The sequence below is a fragment of the Aotus nancymaae genome, unplaced genomic scaffold (genome assembly GCF_030222135.1).
Source record: "Aotus nancymaae isolate 86718 unplaced genomic scaffold, 86718_ANA_hifiasm-v0.15.2.pri h1tg000046l, whole genome shotgun sequence".
Lineage (NCBI taxonomy): Eukaryota > Metazoa > Chordata > Mammalia > Primates > Aotidae > Aotus > Aotus nancymaae.
In genome coordinates, this window is record NW_026988460.1 from 30,616,092 (window position 1) to 30,636,538 (window position 20,447).

General features: G+C 44.5%; 1 protein-coding gene across 4 annotated transcripts in view; it reads left to right on the top strand.

The window, feature by feature from the left end:
• HEG1 (heart development protein with EGF like domains 1) overlaps positions 1-20,447 on the top strand; it is an 87,935-nt gene that overhangs the window by 44,177 nt on the left and 23,311 nt on the right. For all 4 annotated transcript variants that reach the window (XM_064362125.1, XM_064362127.1, XM_064362128.1 and 1 more), the window contains 7 exons: positions 1,206-1,322; positions 1,927-2,046; positions 6,052-6,155; positions 9,079-9,137; positions 9,389-9,549; positions 13,555-13,689; positions 20,382-20,424. In XM_064362125.1, the coding sequence (XP_064218195.1) occupies positions 1,206-1,322; positions 1,927-2,046; positions 6,052-6,155; positions 9,079-9,137; positions 9,389-9,549; positions 13,555-13,689; positions 20,382-20,424 (739 nt within the window). The remainder of the gene's footprint in view (positions 1-1,205; positions 1,323-1,926; positions 2,047-6,051; positions 6,156-9,078; positions 9,138-9,388; positions 9,550-13,554; positions 13,690-20,381; positions 20,425-20,447) is intronic.

Here is a 20,447-nt window from a genome sequence, read left to right on the forward strand (position 1 = left end):
AAACTGGTATCTTAGGGAAGAAGGAAGGAAGAGATGATGCTTTGTAGTGTCTGGGGCAGGAGGCTCAATGAGCAGCACAGTTCCAGCTTGTCAGCCACAGTCAACCTGGGCTGGAGGCTCATAAGCAAACCACCCCCATGCCAGCCCTACAGTGCTCCTTTGTACCAGTGATCTGAGCACCTCTGGAAAATGAAAACTGGATCTTTCCCCAGGGAAGTTTGGGAGGCTTGCTTCAAGGCTTATAACCTTCAGTTTCACAGGCCACATATATTCCAGTGCCAGATGGAATCTAATTCACAAATCTCCCTTAAAGCCAATTATAGACATTCTGATGATAACTGTAGGTGAGTATTAGGGGCAGATTCACTGGCTGTTGGTATATTTTTTGTGCCAGTGTTCATGATCAGTGTTTGGTTATACTGGTGCTGTGCTTCTGTGGGTGATTTTAAATAATACTTGACATGGCAGTAAAGGATAGTAATACCATCTTTAGGTTTAGCTTATTTGTTTTCAGGGTTATTGTTACTATTTTTTTGAGTGAAGACTTGACTTTTACCTTCTTTTTTTCATTCCACCACTGATTTCCTTTTTGCAGACAATGCAGTTACAGGCTTCGGCTTCTCTAAGTATGTCAGAAACCTTTATGAAGCATATTACATAACTGCTCAACTCTGATCATTTTTTAAATATTGCACAATATGTGGAGGCTCAGTTAAATTTGGAGATTTTTGGGTAAAGGATACTATGATTTTGATAAAGCCCAAGAGAAAGGGCAGGGCATGTGTGTACACACACAGACACGCGCATACAGAGTAAATCTCCTAGTAGGGGGATGAGTTGATCAGAGATCTTCTTCCCCCTTAATGTGTGCTTTCAATTGGCATTGATCTACGTAGACTTTTCTAAGTGTCACAAAGGCAATATCATCATCAATCCTGAATGGAGTGACCTGTAAGCAGCACTGATTAGAATCAGTTCTTGCATTCAGGGATCCATCCCATTGTCTAACACTTATATCTGGACACAAACTAGTATCAGGACCTAGTCCCACTGCACCTCTGGGAAACCCATTTTACTTCTGTAGTAGGGCCTTTCAGGGCAAGTAAGCAGAAATACACAAGAATCAAATATTAGCTGGGAGAATTAAATATTTACCTAGAGCTGCCTTTATATTTAACTGCTTTACTCCTGGAATGTGTTTGTAGTCAACAGCTGTGCCACAAACCCTTGTCTTCATGATGGCGAATGCATCACAGACAACACCAGCCGTGGCTACCACTGCAGGTGCCTGCCTTCCTGGCAAGGGGATGACTGCAGTGTGGGTAAGTAATGTAATGTCCAGAGGTCTATACTACACTACCATACTGGGCTACCCAATACACTCCTTTTTCCTCCAAAATGTGGACAAATATTTTAGTTAATACCCTGCTTACTTGAGAGTTAGCATGCTTGAAGGTTGTGATCTGCAGGAGAATGTCAGGGACTGTAGTGTAGCACTGACAGACTTCCTGATCTGGGTCTGTTCCCGACACTCCTGCCACAATGGACCCTATTCCTGCCCCTGGACTTTCCTGTGCTGATGCTTCTGCCTGGAATCCCCTGTTGCCACCCTAATCTATTTATTAAACTCCTTTCAGTTGTAGTCCAGATGTTATTTGAAACAGTCTTTAATTCTCCCCTCCATTAAAATTTGCTGTTTCCCCCACATATGCAAATCCTATGTTGTATTTACAGTTAGTTCTTTCTGTGGCCACCTCCACCTTCAATAGATGGCAAGCCCCTTGAGGGCAAGGGTGTTCTCATACTCATCCTTGGGGTCTCACCACACCTAGCACCATTTGGCCCTTAGTAAGTACTTACTATACTGGGTTAGGGTTTTGCTGTTTGCTATAGATTCAGTATGGTCTTCCTTTTTCTCCTCTACAGATGTGAATGAATGCCTCTCGAGCCCCTGCCCATCCATGGCCACATGCAACAATACTCAGGGATCCTTTATCTGCAAATGCCCAGTTGGGTACCTGTTGGAAAAAGGGATATGCAATTTGGGTAAGAGACTTAGTCTGTTTCGGACTTTATTCTGTACCACAATCTGTTTTACAAAGTAACATTTATTATTTTTCTTCCTAATCAAAATCAGTATTTGTTGAAGGTATGGGAATATAGAAAAAGTGGAAGCCATTGTCCATTATTCTAATACCTGGAGATAGAGAACCCTACTTTGCATTATGTTTTTGTGTGCAGTACATTTTTACATAGTAGAAATCATAGGATATTTGTGTAAATATTATGTCTTAAACATTTTTCTATGTTGCTAAAAACAAACATCCTAATGACTGCATATTATGCCATCATTTGTGTATGATATTACTTGCTTAACCACTCCACCCTGCAGCTAGGGGAAAAAAAGTCAAAAGGATTATTCTGACTACATAGGGAAAAAAAAAACAAACACATTTAGGTGGAGAAAAGAGAGAGTAAAACTCTGATTGTCATACTACATTCACACATTCTTTCAGTTTTTAAAAATGATCTTCATGCTCCTGTTCATAGGCAGATACATTTTGAGAAAGCTGCTGTCCTAATTGTATCACACGATTTGTCATATGCTGTTCGCTAATTTGATAGATTCATGAAGCTGTTTGATTTTGAAAATCATCTCCATTTCACAAGTTAAAAGGCAAACAAACAAACCAAATGAAAACAAGGCCCTGACAAAGTGCTAAGTGGCCAAGCTTATGTAACAGGTTGATAAAAGACCTGGTTTCCACTCCACCGCTCTTTCTATTACATGATAATGTGTTAATCTTAGGAGCTTTCTTGTTGCAGGGTGTGACCCTTGTTAGAATGTCGAATTTAGTATATAACTTGTTGAAGAAGTTAGAAATGAAAGATACAGAGTTTTTTGGGTCTTTTTTTTTTTTTTTTGAGACAGAGTCTCACTCTGTAGCCCAGGCTGCAGTGCAGTGGTACCACCTCGGCTTTCTGCAAACTCCACCTCCTAGGTCCAAGCAATTCTTATGCCTCAGCCTCCAAGTAGCTAGGATTACAGGCATGCACCACCATGCCTGGCTGATTTTTCTATTTTTAGTATAGAAGGGGCTTTGCCATGTTGGCCACACTGGTCTCGAACTCCTGACCTCAAGTGATCTGCCTGCCTTAGCCTCCCAAAGCGCTAGGATTACAGGTGTGAGCCACTGTGCCCGGCCAGATACAGTTTCTAAGCTAAGGAAACTGGCAGGTAAAATAACTCATCTTTGAATTGTCTTAAATTACCCAGTGTGACACTTAACACGAAAAAAGTGCTCAGTGTTTTTCAGAGAGCAAGTGTCTGTATCCTTTGAAAGTGCTATTACCTACAGGCTGAAGCAACTTTTTAAGAAGTACCCTACCAAAATAATGGTAAAATTTTGAAAATTATTTAAAATACAAAGATTAAGTGAAAACATTATTTCAAAAAGAAGGATCTAGAAATAGAGACATCAGTCAAAATCAAGAATTTCTCTCTTTCTGTATTACAGGCCTGGCACAGTGGCTCATGCCTGTAATCCCAACAGTTTGGGAGGCCGAGGTAGGCTGATCACTTGAGATCAGAGTTCAACACCAGACTGGTCAACATGGTAAAACCTTGACTCTACTAAAATTACAAACATTAGCCAGGTGTGGTGGCACATGCCTATAGTCCCAGCTACTCAGGAGGCTGAGGCATGAGAATAACTTGAACTCAGGAGGCAGAGGTTGCAGTGAGTCCAGATCGCACCACTGTACTCTAGCCTGGGCCACAGAGCAAGACTCTGTCTCAAAAAAAAAAAAAAAAAAAAAAAAAAGAATTTCTTTTATTCTAATAATTTATTTGCATTTTAGTAAACTATTTAGCCACACCCTAATAAATAAGCCAGGAGTTTTTAGTTTAAGAACAGAGAAGCTGGAAATGATTTTATTTTTAATCATTGTGGGGAAAGTATATTTGCCCAGGACTCAAATGATTTGCTTCCAGCTCCAGAGCCACCACCTATAGCATGTGGCTCCTGAGCATTAATTTCCTCATCTGTAAAATCAGATTACCATCTGTCCTGCTTCCCACTCAAGATTATTGTGAAGATCAAATAAAGTAATATATTTGAGCAAGCTTTGAAAATGGTAAAGAGCTGTCCAGATGGGAGGTATCCTTTAACTTTAGTCTTCAAGTTCTTGGACCAGAATTGAAAGCAATGAAAACAATAAACTGCTGAATACAAAGTAATAATTTTGGCTCTTTCCCTCCAAAAATCATTTAGATAACATAGGGAAATCAACAGTCAAAATGGAAGGAAGAATCTTACTCAGATCCAGGTGATGATGTAATTGCAGGCTTAAAGGTGTAAATGCCTTAAAAAAAAAAAAAAAAAAACCCTGCCTGGAGCAATTGCAGGGTTTGGAAGGAAACTGATATGTCTTCATATTCACACTGAAAGCAGAGACCACGTTTACTGTCCTGACTCAGAACAGATCTATGTACCTGACATTTGCAATGTGAATTTCTATACAGAGAATCTTAAGTATCAGCCTAGACATGTGAGATGGCAAAGTGAAGAGGCGGGACCATTGTTCTGGAAGCCTGTGTGCGGAGAGTCCCACAGGTAGCATGGCTCAGGAGGAGAGCAGCACTATCGCGTTCACAATCATCTTTTCCTTTTCAAGTCATTTAGCTTCATTGTTCATAAACATCAGAGGAACATGCAAATTAGAGCATGCTGAAATGCTTTCATTTGGCCAAGAATGTTTTCAAAGAGCTCCCTGCTGCTCAGAAAGAGTCCTAAGCAGCTGGCTTCACTGAACTGTAGAACAAGCAAAAAGATGTTAAGTAAGGATTAAGCGCTTTAGACAGTAAGTATAAGATGTTAAATGTTTTCTCTGGCTCATTTGTGGGCCTTTTTCTCAATTCAGTGTGCAAGCTTTTGGGGAAACAGCAGCTTCATGGACTTCCGTGTCCTGAGTTATTTTTTTTCTTCCAGAGGGAAAGATAAGCATTTAATATAAAGGAAAATAAGAGCCAGCAATAAAACACACCATACTAAATTTTGGTTGCCTGCCCATTTGTAAGTCCCATTCCCCTCAGGCCCAATCAGCACAAATTGATGTTAACTAGAATTTTATTTTATGAGTGAAATGGGCCTTGAAAATGAGACTTCTTTCTTTCATTTCTGAACCCAACAGTGTCTTGAATATGAGCTGTTTTCATTATGTGGCTTATAATCATGGAATCAGCAGTCCCCTGGAGTATAGTCCCACCACAAATGCTTGGCACCTTTCTTTCTCTCAAGCCCTTTGGGTGTCCTTAGTTTATTAGATTCTTCAGGGCACAGAGGTCATAGGGGAAAGAAGAGCTTTGAAGATGGACATGCACATGCCCCAGTGCCAGTGGTGGCCCTTGGGAGCCTGGGTGAGCTTTCTTAGGAAGTTGCCTGACCTCTGGAAGCCCGCTTTATCAATGATAAGATGGGAATTTCCTCTGACCAAGAGGAATGGGATTTGGATGGGGGTGGTCTAAGGATAAAAGGAAACTGAAGCACCCCCTTGAATGTGGAAGGCATGATTCAGTTGGAGACCTCAGAGGACGAAAGCTTTCCTCTGTTGAAAGCCTGATGAGGCCTGAGGAGCATTTTTCTTGTCTAACTCACCTCCCTCCCTCCTCCTAGGATGACATTGTTTAGACCTGCTCATGTTTTTTCTTTGTAGCAGCTTTGTTGGGCATCTATTATGTGGGAGGCCATCCCAGGGACATTGTGAAGGCTCCTTCTCTTAGCAGCCTTGCACATACACAAAAGGTTCTTTGGAGTTTCTCTCACTCAAAAGTTCGCTCAGTCTAAGCCTTCAGCACAGCCCAGTAGATGCTCACTTTGCTAGAGAAAAATCTAGAAGAGGGAGAGGGGTCTCCACCCATAAGGAGAAAGAAATGCAGAGAGATTGTCCTGTGAGGCGGAGTAAAGTCAGACACCCCAGAGATTTGCAAACACACAGCCTGACGTAGATTCTTCTGTTGCATGATCTAACAAGTTGCATTTTCATTTTCAGTAAGAACCTTCATGACAGAGTTTAAATTAAAGAGAACTTTTCTTAATACTACTGTGGAAAAACATTCAGATCTACAAGAAGTTGAAAATGAGATCACCAAAATGGTAAGTGTCCTGAATGGCATGTTTCTACTGGTCTTTTGTTTCCTAGAACAGATTTCATTCCAAGTGGGGACTGCTAGGGGTCAGCTGTGTCTCCTGGGCTCTTCACTTTTGTTATATTTGGAAGGGAAACTTCGTGGTAAAATAAAAAGCCTTTCAGAAATGGAAGTGAGGTGTTGGTGCCCAGTAGAAGAGTTTCTTCAAATGTGTCCTCATGCACAGTCTTTTTCTGCACCTTGGTGTTTCTTTTCCATGTGCAATCTCATACACAGACCTACAGATGACAGACACCAGCAGAAGCTGTTGGTGAGAAGGAAGGACCCAGAAAATCATATGGTCCCATCTGCTGTTGACACACTGTGTGACTTTCTCCTTGTGTTTTGGAGCTCGGGGGAATGATATTCTTTTTCCTCAAAGGAATGCCAAAAGTGCAAACAGTTAATCCTGATGTCCTAGGGTTTGAGAACTCACTGTATACATGATTGAGGGGTCATTTGCCTGCTTTTTATCAGATTTTTTTTTTTTTTTTTTAAGAAAAAGGCCATCCTGGGTGACATGGCAAGACCCCATCTCTACAAAAAATACAAAAATTAGCTGGAGTCGGTTGCTTGCACCTGTGGTCCCAGCTACTCAGGAAGATGAGGTGGGAGGATCTTGTGAGCCCTGGAGGTTGAGGCTGTGGTGAGCTGTGATCGACCACTGCACACCAGCCTCGGTGGCAGAATGAGACCCTGTCTCAAAAAAGAAACCCCAAAAAACAGCAATAAGAAAAAAGGAAAATGGAGAGGAATAAAGAATAGAGGAAAATGAAGCTCAAATAATAAATTTTGCTTCTCAACTGCTATCTAAGTCAGAGATTTGACTCATCTATACAGTGAGTTCTCAAACCCTAGGTTCAGAAAATTGAAATTTGCCATTAAAAATCTTTAGAGATGAATTGATTTCCAATCTCAATTTTACTTGTTCTTTGTAAGAGTTAGTATATTAGCCAGGAATTATACATTTCTATAGGACTTTGGATTTTATTTGTGTAAAATATGGATCCAATTCTATTTCTCTGACTCCTGAGCATTCACTTCATGATAGTGATGATGCCAGATGGTACACTCCTGTAAAAGACATTGCCAGCATGTCTGCAGATAGAAACCCGGGAGGTCTGGAAGTGAATGATATTGCCTGAGTCCACACAGAGCAGATGCAAAGTTGGGGAACAGTCCAGTAAGCCACCCTCGCTACTGATACCAATTTCAAGTTGAGGCATCCCCCAAGATCACCCTCAGTTTCAATAATTCACTAGAGGAGTCACAGAGCTTACTAAAAACTATTATATTCACAGCTACAGTTTATTACAGTGAAAGTCAACAGGTTAAAATCAGCCAAGGAAAGAGATGCATGGGGCAGGGTCTGGGAGAATTCCAAACCCAGAGCTTCCAGCCGTCCTCCCGCTGAGGAGTCATGCAGTGTTAACTCCTCCCGGCAACAGTGTGTCCAGTATGCAGGGAGTACTGCCAACCACGGAAGCTCTCCAGAACCTTGTGGGGCTTTGTCATGTGACTGACCTCAATCTCTAGCCCCTCTAGACATGGAGCTGATACCATGTTACCCAACCCCACCATAAATCACATTGTTGGACTCTCTGGCATGGCCCAGCGCCCCCAGGTAAACAAAGACATTTTTATTAGACGGCAGATTCCAAGGGCTTAGAGATGGCCTCCTGGAAGCCAAGAGCAAAGACCTGACTTCCCTTTGGCCGAGGTTAAATTCTTTACTACACAGCAGAATTTTGTGTCTACTAATCCTGCACCTTGTCCCTTCACCACTGCTGCCCGTTGGTCATGCTGTGGATGGATATCTCCTGCTAAGATAGTACCATGGTTTAGACTCCTGTGCAGAAGTGCAGTCCTTCACATTACACGGTGCTCAGTGACTTATCTGACTTGTTATTTTTTTTGCCCAGTATCAACGTGTAATTTACCGGTGATGTGACACACCTGTCCCCAAGAAAGAGTGAAGATTAATCAATCATTGGCTGGGGAAGCCACGCGAATGGTCTTTCCCAAGACGTTCTGTTTACCAAACCTGGAAAAACACGTTAATAATAAAACAACAAAAATAAATCATTGCTATTAGGCTATAAAGTGATGTCATAAGAGGCTAAAAAGGGTTTGATAATGTCCCATGTTTGCCTCCATCTTCTGCAGAGTGGCATGTATCTGAGACACAGGCCTTGAAGACAGGTGGGTCTACATTGGACCCAGTACTGAGTCCCTCCACTCCCGAAAGGGAGTCTCTAGCTCCTACTGTGCAGGGCAGCAGCGAAGCAGACCTGATATTCCATGCTGTTAGAGGGATTTTCTTCTGTCTCCGAGGGCACAAGGCAAACATAGGGAGAGTAGCTCTTAATTTGCTCTCCACAAAAGGGCTCTTGACCCACGTAATGTAATTTCTCATGGAGAGCCTTTTTGAAGAAGACCTGTCTCTGAGTTAGGTCAACTCATTGTAGATGATGAGGCATCTATGTAGGGCCTGTCAGACCTAGGGTAGCTGAAAGGAGCCTTTCCAATGCGGCTCGTTCACTATGCAAAGTCCAAATAAACAGTTGCCTCTGAGTTGTTTGAAACCCTGGGCCTTAGAAGAGAGCTGCTCCTTTGAAGATGTTTTGCATCCAAGGGTGCTGTTCGGAACATCATTTCCTGCCAAGATTTTCCCCACTGATTTACTCTCTGCCTCTTTCTCTTTGTACTCGTGGAACAACAGAAGGCATTTAAGAGGGGAACAAAAAAAGGACACTACTTCTGTGCAAAGCCGCCTGCTGATAACTTGATGGCTGGAAAATGCCTGTTTTATCCTGAAAATAGGAAACTGATTCTAGGTCCAAGGCTTTTGTCTAACTCGCAGTTAACGACAGACTTGTTCTTCCTTTCAGTTAAATATGTGTTTTTCAACGTTACCTAGTTACATCCGATCTACAGTTCACGCATCTAGGTAAGCAACAGAATTACATTTGCTTGTGAACCAGTCTGTAGAAGCGGAGGGTGGGGCTGTTCTAACATGGGTGACAGCAACAAAACTGGGCCCTGTTTTAACCCAGCTATGGGGTAATCCAGGGCCAAGGTCACTGACCTTCATGCTCTCCCATTCTGTCACTGGAGAATGGCGATGACATTCATTTCTAAAAGTCTCGGGACCCACGTGTCAGTTCATGGCTATTAAAAACCCACAAACTTTGCCTATAGGGAGTCCAATGCAGTGGTGATCTCACTGCAGACAACCTTTTCCCTGGCCTCCAATGTGACGTTGTTTGACCTGGCTGATAGGATGCAGAAATGTGTCAACTCCTGCAAGTCCTCTGCTGAGGTCTGCCAGTTCTTGGGATCTCAGAGGCGGATCTTTAGAGGTAAGAGGATGGCCCTCTCGGAGGACCCTACTTGTATAGTTAGGCACAGACCTAAGATGGAAATGCAAGGCATCCAGGGCTCAGGCCCAGGAAAGGCCCTCATAGAGTCTATTTTTGACATGGATGTTAAGCAAAAGACCTTTGTGTGCATGTATCTTCTTGTACGTGTGCATGCACATATAAACACATGCATGCACACACCCAGGGTCCCGTACACACAGCCCTGAAGACACCTGATCCTTGGCATGCAGCTCCTTCTATTTCTTTTATCCAGTGTTGATGTGGGAGGGGGAGGGATATAGGAGCTGATGTGATGTAACAAAGCAGAAATCACTCTTTTTTCCCTTGAAAAGTTCCTGTTCTCTTTAGGGAAACAGAATGTACATACTTGTCAGTGACCCAGAAAACCATCATCTGGCAGCTCACACGTGTAATCCCAGTACTTTGGGAGGCTGAGGTGCCCTTAAGCCCAGGAGTTTGAGGCTGCGGTGAGCTATGATTGCACCACTACACTCAGCCTGGGCCACAGAGTGAGATCCTGCCTCAAAAAACAAAATAAACAACCACCACCAAAACCTTCATCATGATACAGTATTAGGTTAAATAAAAAAGCATGTGCAGTATTACCCATCTTTTGTGTTTGTTTGTTTGCACATTATAAATGCACAGAAACAAGACCAGAAGAATGTAGGCCAGAATGCCCATAGGGGTGCCATAAACGATGATTTTCCTTTACTCATTCTTGCTTTGTCTGTCTTGTCAAAAGCTTCTGTAGTGCATCTGGTGTGAGGCAAATGAAGAAAGGGATTGGAGACAAGTTCAAAAGGGAAGTTTGGGTCTTAGAGGGGAAGTTTCACCTCTGGGACAGGAAAACTCACTGGAATCCAAAGTGCTTCTTTGCAAAAGGCACTTGTCCCTATTGCCACATGCTACTTGATCAAAGTTAGCTCATTTTACGACACAAGTAGGTCTGGCAGAGGATGAAGAATCTAGTCTAAACCTCCCATCTGGCATCCAGATGCTGAACATAGTAGAAGGTATCAGGTGGTGACACTTAGTCTGCTGGTAGATCCATGACATTGACATTCCCAGTGGGCCTGGGTTCCATAACTGCCAGTCAAGCGGGCTTTCTGGAGTGAACCTATATATTCCAGAGCTTGGGAGCCAGATTGTGAACTCTTTGTTCTGGGATAAGAGCTGGAGCTTGTCCCATTTAAGGCTAGTTATTAATTTGAAAAAAAAAAAAAAAATCTAAACTTTCTGAAGTTGAAGTTACTACTGATGGGGAGTGAAGTAGAAAGGTCATGCCCCATTATATCGTGCTCGAAACTTTGAGATTCTGTGGTTTTACTCTTTTGTTTCTCTTGCCAAGGATTCCAGGGTAGCAAGTTGTTCTCCCCAGTGAGGTAGGAAAGGTACCTTTCAGTTCACCAAGTATTTATGGAGTGCATTCTATGACATCACCGTTGTACCAGGTTACTTTTTGTCCTCCGTAAATGCATTCATACCTTGCAAATCAAGTCCCAGCTCTTTAGATTTTCAAGAGCCTGCTCAGGGCAGCCCTGCCCACCCTCTGACTGCCATTCTTCCGACTGCTTGTATGTGGTTTTTGGGATAGCGCCTGTCACCCTTGCTGCCTTGCTCAAGTTCCTATTTACGTTTCCTTTCAGAGCCCGTGAGAACAAAGACAGCTGTGCATATCGGCTGGAAAAACAGGCTTGCTTCCCTGTTTTTCCTCCCAGGTCTTCTCCAGGATTTGCCAAGACCAACCTGGTCTCATGCTAACCTTCCCGAGTGCTAGTGAGGTGGCCTTGATAGCTTCTGATATCTGGGTGTTTCCAGCATAAGGGCAGTGCTGGGCTACCCTGGACATTGCCATTGGAAGGGAGGGTTTTCTGTCTTCACAAAACATCCACTTCCTTGCCTTTCAAAGAACTGCAGCTCTTGTCTCCAGAGGTTTAGTCTTTGGAAATCCCCCATGGAATGTCTCAGCTTTAGATTTACTTAGAGTCTCATTGTCTGTTTTGGCGGATGTTATGCCCAGGAAGGACCATGGGAATTGTGAATGTAGCAAAATCACATCGCCGGGTTTTACGTGAAAGTGGGATTCTATGTGGTCCTATTGGATGGATTTATGGTAGAACATTCTTTGAGAATTTGTAGGGTAGTGACTCCTCCACTGCAGAGGCAGGCCCTGTGTCCCACGCTTTTGCATGGATCTGCTTCTGTGCAGGGCACATTTGCTCCAGCAGAGTGATTTGCCAACAGGCTGGATTAATGGGCAGGGTGGAAGGAAAACGAGACATTGGCTTCCAGAAAATATCTAATCAGGCCAGGCGACTCTGGCTGGCTGCTGGACAAGGCTAGTGTCAGCCTGGACAGGTTTCTGCCCTGGAGGAATTTCAGGCTTGAGGACTGGCAAAGCCTTCAAAGAGTTGAGATGAGGGATTGTGGAAGTTTATTACCTCCCTGGTGCCAGCTTTGCAGTGTTTGCCTGGTGAGATTTTCCATTTTTAATTTTTCTCCCTTAAATACAAACTTTTTACAATAAACAAAGGAAATTCTATCACACACATAAACTGTGGTTCTGATTGAGTACTCCAGCTTCCACTGATAAAGGCAGGAAATTCAGCTTTGAGAACTGAAATTGTGTCCTAAGCTTACCTCGTGTGACCAGGCTGTCCACTGGTCCTGAGCTCTCAGGACTCACAAAAGGGCAGGTGTTGGGAACCCCATGTGGGTGGCAACTGACGTCACTAAAACCTGCCTGGGCAGGGGCAGTTTTGCAGCATTAAGAGGGCATACCTGGCTTCTGAATAGGCTAGCATCCTCCTTAAGGTGGGAAATGGGAGACCATGCATTGAAAATTGGCAGCCATTCCTCCCTGCACGATAGATACATGGCCCTTCCCTTGCCTCTTTCTTCCCGTTCTAAACTTGAGCTTGCCCCACATAACGGCAAATATCTAGCTTGCCTTTCCCTGCACCTGGGTGTAAATAAGGTACTATCCACTATCTAGTCGCTTTCCTATTTTTGTTCTACTCCCTGTGTACCCCATATACACGTTAGACCTATGCACCCTCATTGTGTCTGATGTACACAACTTCATAGAGGGCCATATGCCCCAGAAGAAATGCTTTCTGATAATAATGAAATGATTCTTTGTCATCCATGAGATGAATGAGGCCCTAAAGTGAACAAGGTAGCAAGCCTGAAAGATAGGCTTCTCCTCTGCCTGCCTCTGTTTCTCTTGGTGGTGGCCTGGTGAGTGACAGGCTACCATGTGTATCAACCAGTCCTTGTGCAAGGGACTGAAGACCCAGAGATGAAGAAGCCTCAAAAACCCATCAGTGGAGTTGAGGAGACTGCCCAATAAACAGAATTACACTACAGCCCAGGGCAAGTAGATTGTCTTTCAGACTCCTCCTCATCACCAGTCTCTTGCAGGCAGGCAGCACGCTGTCAGGACAGCAAGCCACTCTGCCACAGTTAGTGGTGCTAGGTCCCTTTTTAGGCCATGGAGACACACAGAGCTGAGATGCATTTCCACCTGAGATAAGTCTGGCCTGCGCTCCTGTTCTTAGTCCAAGTCTTGGCTTCGTAAGAACTTGACCATATTTTCTGGTTGTGCTGATCCTACCCCAGCAGTCCTTTGGAAGACACAGGGCCATTAAGGACTGTATTTGCAGTGGACACCAGAGGAGGGAACAGGGCCCTGTTTATTCCAGTTTGGTTTCTCCGTCGGTGTGTGGCACACTTTGAGGGTGTTTTCAATGGGGAAATAACTCGTGCACAGCCTGGGGCTGACCAGAGAAGGAGTAGCAGAAGGCAGTGCAGATGGACTCCGGAGAGGAGTGTTGCTCCGTGAGACTGTTCGGAAAACTGTTCTCAGCCTCTGTAAACAGAAAGTTCATGCAGATGCATGAGCATTGAAGTGGAGGAGGTTTGAAGGTTTGAAGTGGAGGAGGTTTCGTTTCGTTTCACCATCTTGTTTTTCCATTCCAGCGGGCAGCTTGTGCAAGCGGAAGAGTCCCGAATGTGACAAAGACACCTCCGTCTGCACTGACCTGGATGGCGTCGCCCTGTGCCAGTGCAAGTCGGGCTACTTTCAGTTCAACAAGATGGACCACTCCTGCCGAGGTAGCCACAGGTTCGCCCGTGGTTCTGTGCCCCGTCCTGGGACTTTGCCCAGCACTCTCTCTCTCTCTCTCTCTCTCTCTCTCTCTCTCTCTCTGCTTAGGCGTGACCATTCTAAAGTGGGGGTAACTGGTTCTTGTTATTTTGCTCATGGCAGGATTGAATACGTTATCTCCTTGGAATGATAGCATTATCTTTGACTGGTGCATGCTGGTCTGGCCAATTAAATTCGAAGGAAGAGAGAATGGAATGCCTGTAGTGGCAATGCCTTTTCTTTTTTTTTCTTTTTTTTTTTTTCACTTAAAGGAAGTTAGAAAAATTATTGTTTTAATTCCCAAAGCTTTATCCATTGTCTGCTAATCTTTTAAAGTGAAAGTACAAGCATGGAATTGGGCCAGTATCTTTCAGAGATAGCTGAAGCCAGAGTCAGAGCCTAACTCTGCCTCGCTGATCATGTATCATCTTGGGCAAGTCGCCTTGTTTCTCTGAGCCTCAGTTTCCTCTTCTGAGAAATGGGTATGGTGACCCTCTATTGTAGAGTCTAAAAGTTAAGGAAGGCAGTGGATATAGAGGCCCTTTATAAGCCATCAGCATCTGCTCTGCTATTTGGCCCAGGCTGTTGTTGAATTAACGAGTTCTGGTTTTAAAGGTCTCACGAAGTGTTTGAGAGCAGAAATCTAATTCTACTAACCTTTTAGGTGAAGCTTAAATTTATTTAGTTTGAGGGAAAGACTGCTCGAAGAACACAGTCCAAGAATACTGCTTTAAAATAAAATTAATTCCGGTCCAGAGCACCACGCACCCTAACTTATAAAAGGCTGCTGCAACTCACAATCACCAGAAAAACTAACAATATAAAGGCTGTCGTGGATGACCAGTTTTCCTACTCAGTCAGCACCTTGCTGGTAACAGATGTCAATGGATGTTACTGGAATCTGAATAAAAATCACATACTGGAGCGAGGTGACATGCCACTTTTCTCTATCAGGACTTCGCATTAGAGGACTTGTTCATCACAGATAAAAATATATTTCAGAGCAGCACTCTCATCCTGAGATTCAGACCTCCGACTTGGTTAGGTTTGGATACAAAGTTCAAGTGCATGTCATCAGCTCTCCAGGTGGGACCTGTGATGGGTTTTGAACGGGAGGGCCAATTCTCTGTGTTGGGCCTAAGTCCTGATGTGTGACCAGCACACAGCATGTCTCAGTGCCATGCCAGACTGCCATCATTGCTACAAAGAGATGATGCTTCCTCATGCCGTCTTATCTGCTTTCATGCAAACTGTTCCTTGTGCCTCTTAGAAATGAGGAGTTGAGCCCATCTTCATGGGGGAAGGAAACTGGGCTAATATCCGTGTGTTGGGGCACTGTGCTGCTAGCAGGAGCTGACACAAGGTGGGCAGAAGCAACAACATGGTGCTGTTGTGTTCCCTGCGAACAGTGTCTCAACAGTGGCCCTGTCACCTTTGCTTCTGGCTGGCCTGCACCACTTCCTCTGTTTCCAAGTCAGCAGTTTTGTAGCTGACTTACAGGCTAGCATTAACAATAGCTGTCAAAGATTTACTGAGTGTGGTGACACAGGCACCAGCAACCTTATGTTTACCGAGTAAGGACCCAAGAAGCAGCCAAAGGAAACCTTGATTCGCTTTTGGGCTTGTTGCTGAGACCCTGTGAAGCCCTTTCTCTCAAGTATTTGCAGCCATCAGGCCTCTGATGAGTGGATTCCGGAGCTTCTTGGGCCACAGCCCTGTAGGCTGGGTTCTGATGGGTTAGCAGTGACATCTTCTGGCCAGCCGTGCTGGAGCACTGACACCTCAAATCAAGGCTCAGTCCTGTGTATAATAGAGGATAGAGTGTGTTTTCTAAATCACTGCAATTCAAGCTATATACATTAGTAAGTCTCTATGTTCTCTGCTGTGTGCACACGCACACACACACACAAACACACAATATGCTTGGTGTCTCATAGAAAATGTCTTTACCAGACTTTCAAAGCTAAATATAAAATCAAAGTAAATGTCTGTCTCATAGGTTTCTTAGCTTCCTTCCATCATGCAGGCATCATGATGAATTCTTTTTTTTTTTTTTTTTTCTTTTTAGAGACAAGGTCTTGCTCTGTCACTCAGGCTGGAATGCAGTGGTACAATCAGATCTCCCTGCAGCCTTGACCTCCTGGGCTCAAGCAATCCTCCCATCTCAGCCTCCCAAGTAGCTGGGACTACAGGCCCTTGCCACCATGTCCAGCTAATTTTTGTATTCTTTGTAGAGATGGGCTTTTGCCAAGTTGCTGAGGCTGGTCTCAAACTCCTAGACTCAAGCAATCCACCCACCTCGGTCTCCCAAAGTGCTAGGATTACAGGCGTGAGCCATCACACCTGGCAATGAGTTCTCACAACCTGTTTGCGTGTCTCTTTCTTTAATCATATTGCCCATGCCTTGAGAGCCAGAACCATGTCCTGAACAGTGCAGGGTTCAACAAGTATCTGTTGAATGAATGAATGGATGAATGACAAGACAGCAAATAAGATAGGAAAGGATTGGCATGTCTAGACATAATTTCCTGCAAGGGAACAAAAGAGTTTTTAAGATGCCACCATCGGCGGGGCACAGTGGATCACACCTGTAATCCCAGCACCATGGGAGGCCGAGGCAGGGAGATCACGAGGTCAGGAATTCGAGACCAGCCTGGCCAGTCTCTACTAAAAATACAAAAATTAGCCAGGTGCCTGTAATTCCAGCTACTCGGGAGGCTGAGGCAGAATAATCGCTTGAAACCGGGAGGCAGTGTTTTCAGTGAGCCGAGATCACACCATTGCACTCTAGCCTGGGCGACAAAGAGAAACTCTGTCTCAAAAAAAAAAAAAAAAAGATGCCACCATCTACTTATTTCTATTTTTAAAGTTTTTATGGCAATAGGGGAAGCCCAGTTTGGGAATATATACTAGCTGTTGCCCCATCCATTTCATCTTCAGTGCTCTGTGGTCAGAATCCCTCTGGGGCAGGCGTCCCCAACCCTACCGGTTCGTGGTCTGCTAGGAACCAGGCTGCACATCAGCAGGTGCAGTTAGGAACCAGACTGTAAAGCTGAGCTCCGCCTCCTGTCACATCAGCACTGGCATTAGATTCTCATAGGAGTGCGGACCCATTGTGAACTACACATGCGAGGGATCTAGGTTACGTGGTCCTTATGAGAATTTAATGCCTGATGCATCATTCCGGAATACTTCATTCCGAGACCATCTTCCCCGAGACTGCCCCCTTGCTGGTTCATGGAAAAATTGTCTTCCATGAAACCGGTCTCTGGTGCCAAAAACATGGGGACTGCTGCTCTAGGGTGAGTGAGATGAGAAGTGAGATGAGTGAGATGAGGTGTTCTAGGGAGCACAGGAGTGCCTTACTGACAAGGTTTCCCCACAACAGCCCATGGGTACAGTGGCACTCAACCACTGATGAATGATGGAATGAGCCCATTTGAAATAGAGAAATATCATGACATCAGGGAGCCAGGTCACTTCTGAAGCAAAATGAAAACAGCCCAACCCATCAGCTCATGGGCAGGATAACAGATGGACCTTACATCCGGCTGGATGACAGCCATGGAGTGGACCACTTCCACCCAGCAGATGAGAGCTAATGTTGGGTGGGGAGATTGGATGTAAAAACATTTCCAGGAAGAAGTGTTCAGAATAGAACAGGCTGGTGTGATATCAGCCTGCCTCAGTGCCAAGATGGGTGGAGAGGAGTCACTGGAGAAGTGAGCAGTCCCCAGTGGCTGCCCTGCAGCCTTAGCCATCCACAGATCATCCAGGGCAGCTTCCCCCACTCCCATGACCTGCTGCAGCACGAGGCAGAGGCACACGCAGGAGGAGGGCAGCCGGACACAGATGCAGGAGAGGCAGGAGCACTCAGCTGGCTCCTTAGAGAAGGCCCCACCTGAGTGAGGCCAGCAGAGAACTCAGGTATCAAAGATTGGGAGATGGGCCTCACTGCTCCTTCCCTAAATGGGATGTGATTAAGGTCTACCTATGGCGTAAAAGGATCTGAAGCACCTAGTGAAAATTCTTTTGATAAAATAAGATTTAAAAATATGTAAAAGATAGATCAGGTTGAAGGGGAAATAAACATTATTTTGTTGAGGCCAGAAGGAAAGTGAATACACAGAAAGAGACACAGCAGGGTCCTGCGTGCTTGCTAAAAGAAGCATTTAAGTGCTGAGCTTCCCGGACACTGAGGCAAAGAGAGAAACATGACTTTGAAAAGAGTTGGGGTCTGTAAAAAGAGCAGCTGTCCAGGAGCATCCCTGTCTTTTTTTTTTTTTTTTTTTTTTTGAGACGGAGTTTCGCTTTTGTTACCCAGGCTGGAGTGCAATGGCACGATCTCGGCTCACCGCAACCTCCGCCTCCTGGGTTCAGGCAATTCTCCTATCTCAGCCTCCTGAGTAGCTGGGATTACAGGCACGCGCCACCGTGCCCAGCTAATTTTTTGCATTAGTAGAGACAGGGTTTCACCATGTTGACCAGGATGGTCTCGATCTCTTGACCTCATGATCCACCCGCCTTGGCCTCCCAAAGTGCTGGGATTACAGGCTTGAGCCACCACGGCATCCTTGTCTTTTTAAACAATGGAGCCAAGGGAAATTTTTCTAGGGCATCCTCATCAAGATATTACTGAGTGGTATTGTGGCAAAGCCATCCATGACATCCCCAAATAAATACCATAGGGACTTTCCCATGGCTGTGCTTATAACAAAAAGCCCTTAATACAAGAGACTGTAGCTCAGGAAAAGTGATTCTGTGGAGCCAAAACAGTGCAGTCCCAGTGCACAGCTCTCTAATATCTGCTATGAGACCCATTACGGATGATTTAGAACAGTGTTTTTGAAACTGTATTCCATAACACTCTAGTGATATGTCAACAGAAGGTCTGTGACAATAAAACAGACGCCTGAGACATTCAGCTGCTAACATGAAGAAAGTAGGAAGAAGAACATTCAACACATCGTCATGAGGAAAGTTATCTGGCACGAGAAAGCTGCCCAGCCCCAGGGCATCACTCCCCAGCCTTCTGCCCCTCCTCACCCCCAGACATGCATGCTGCCGGCCTTCACAACCCACCGTTAGCATGTCCGCTACCCGATCAAGGATTGCAGCTTTACACCCTATACCTTTTCTTATTCGTGATCTTTTATGCGATGTATCTCATACATTAACCCTGAATCACATTTTTATCATTCCTTGCAGCAGAGAATTTGTCGTGAGGCCATTTTTCATTGTCTGCTTTCATCCAAGCATGCATTATAGCTCATGGTGTTCTGTCATCTTATTGTTTTGTTGAAAATGTCCTATAATCACATAAATTCAGGAACTGCAGATCCAGGAAAATGGCCAGGCCACAACTGCTTCAGTGAAGTGGCATTCCATGAGCCCCACCACCCGAGGGTTCAAGTTCTGTTCTTTGGGCAGGGTGGCGATTAGCACACATCTAGATATGTCCAAAATCCCCTACACAGACTATAGGGTGAGCATTCTGTTATGAAAACCTGGGCACACACCAGGACTGTGTCCCAGAAGATGTCACCCACAGCTCCCTACTTCTCTTGGAAGGGCGTCAGCAGGGCCAGTATCAGCTTAAAGGTTTAATTTACATTAATGAAGGTGAGCCATTTGTTTTTGTGATGGAAGCATGTTCCCAGGGTACATTCTTCATCTAGAGAGAACTTCTAAATGAATTGCATTGGTCATATAATAATCACAACTACAGGCTGGGTACGGTGGCTCATGTCTGTAATCCCAGCACTTTGGGAGGCTGAGGTGGGCAGATCATCTGAGGTCAGGTGTTTGAGACCAGCCTGGCTAACATGGTGAACCCCATCTCTACTAAAAATACAAAAATTAGCTGGACTTCGTGGCGGTCCCCTGTAATCTTAGCTGCTCAGGAGGCTGAGGCAGGAGAATCGCTTGAACCCAGGAGGTGGAGGTTGCAGTGAGCCGAGATGGTGCCAACTGCACTCCAGCCTGGGTGACAGAGCAAGATTCCATCTCAGAAAATAATAATAATTACAACTACAAAACATCGATTTAGTGGTTATGGTTACTGTGTACCAGACCTGTAGTAAGCTGTTTGCATGCCTTATTTCACTTAAACACCTCCAATAAAATAATTTTTATAGCTGGAGATCGAGAGCCACAAAGAGGTTAAGAAAAGTTTCTTGATAAGGTTAAGATTTGAGGCCAGGCATGGTGGCTCATGCCTGTAATCCCAGCACACTGGGAGGCTGAGGCGGGAAGATCACTTTGAGCTCATCAGGAGTTCAAGATAAGCCTGAGCAACAGGGTGAAACTTCGTCTCTACTGAAAATACAAAAATTAGCAGGGTACAGTGGCGCATGCCTGTAATCCCAGCTACTTGGGAGGCTGAGGCTGGAGAATTGCTTGAACCCAGGAGTTGGAGGTTGCAGTAAGCTGAGATTGTACCACTGCACTCCAGCCTGGGCGATAGAGCGAGATTTTGTCTCAAAAAAAAAAAAAAAAGAGTTGTGTCGGCAACAGTATTTAAGTTAGGATCATTCCAAGGCAATTTGCAGCCTTTGGTACTAGAATAATCCTGTGAGCTTCAGGGTGGCTGGCATTTAATTAACTGGGAGCTTGGGAGCGGTAAACAGACACATTCATGCATTTTCCTTTTCTCTTTCAGCATGTGAAGATGGATATAGGCTTGAAAATGAAACCTGCATGAGGTAGGCTCTGTGTTCATTTAGTT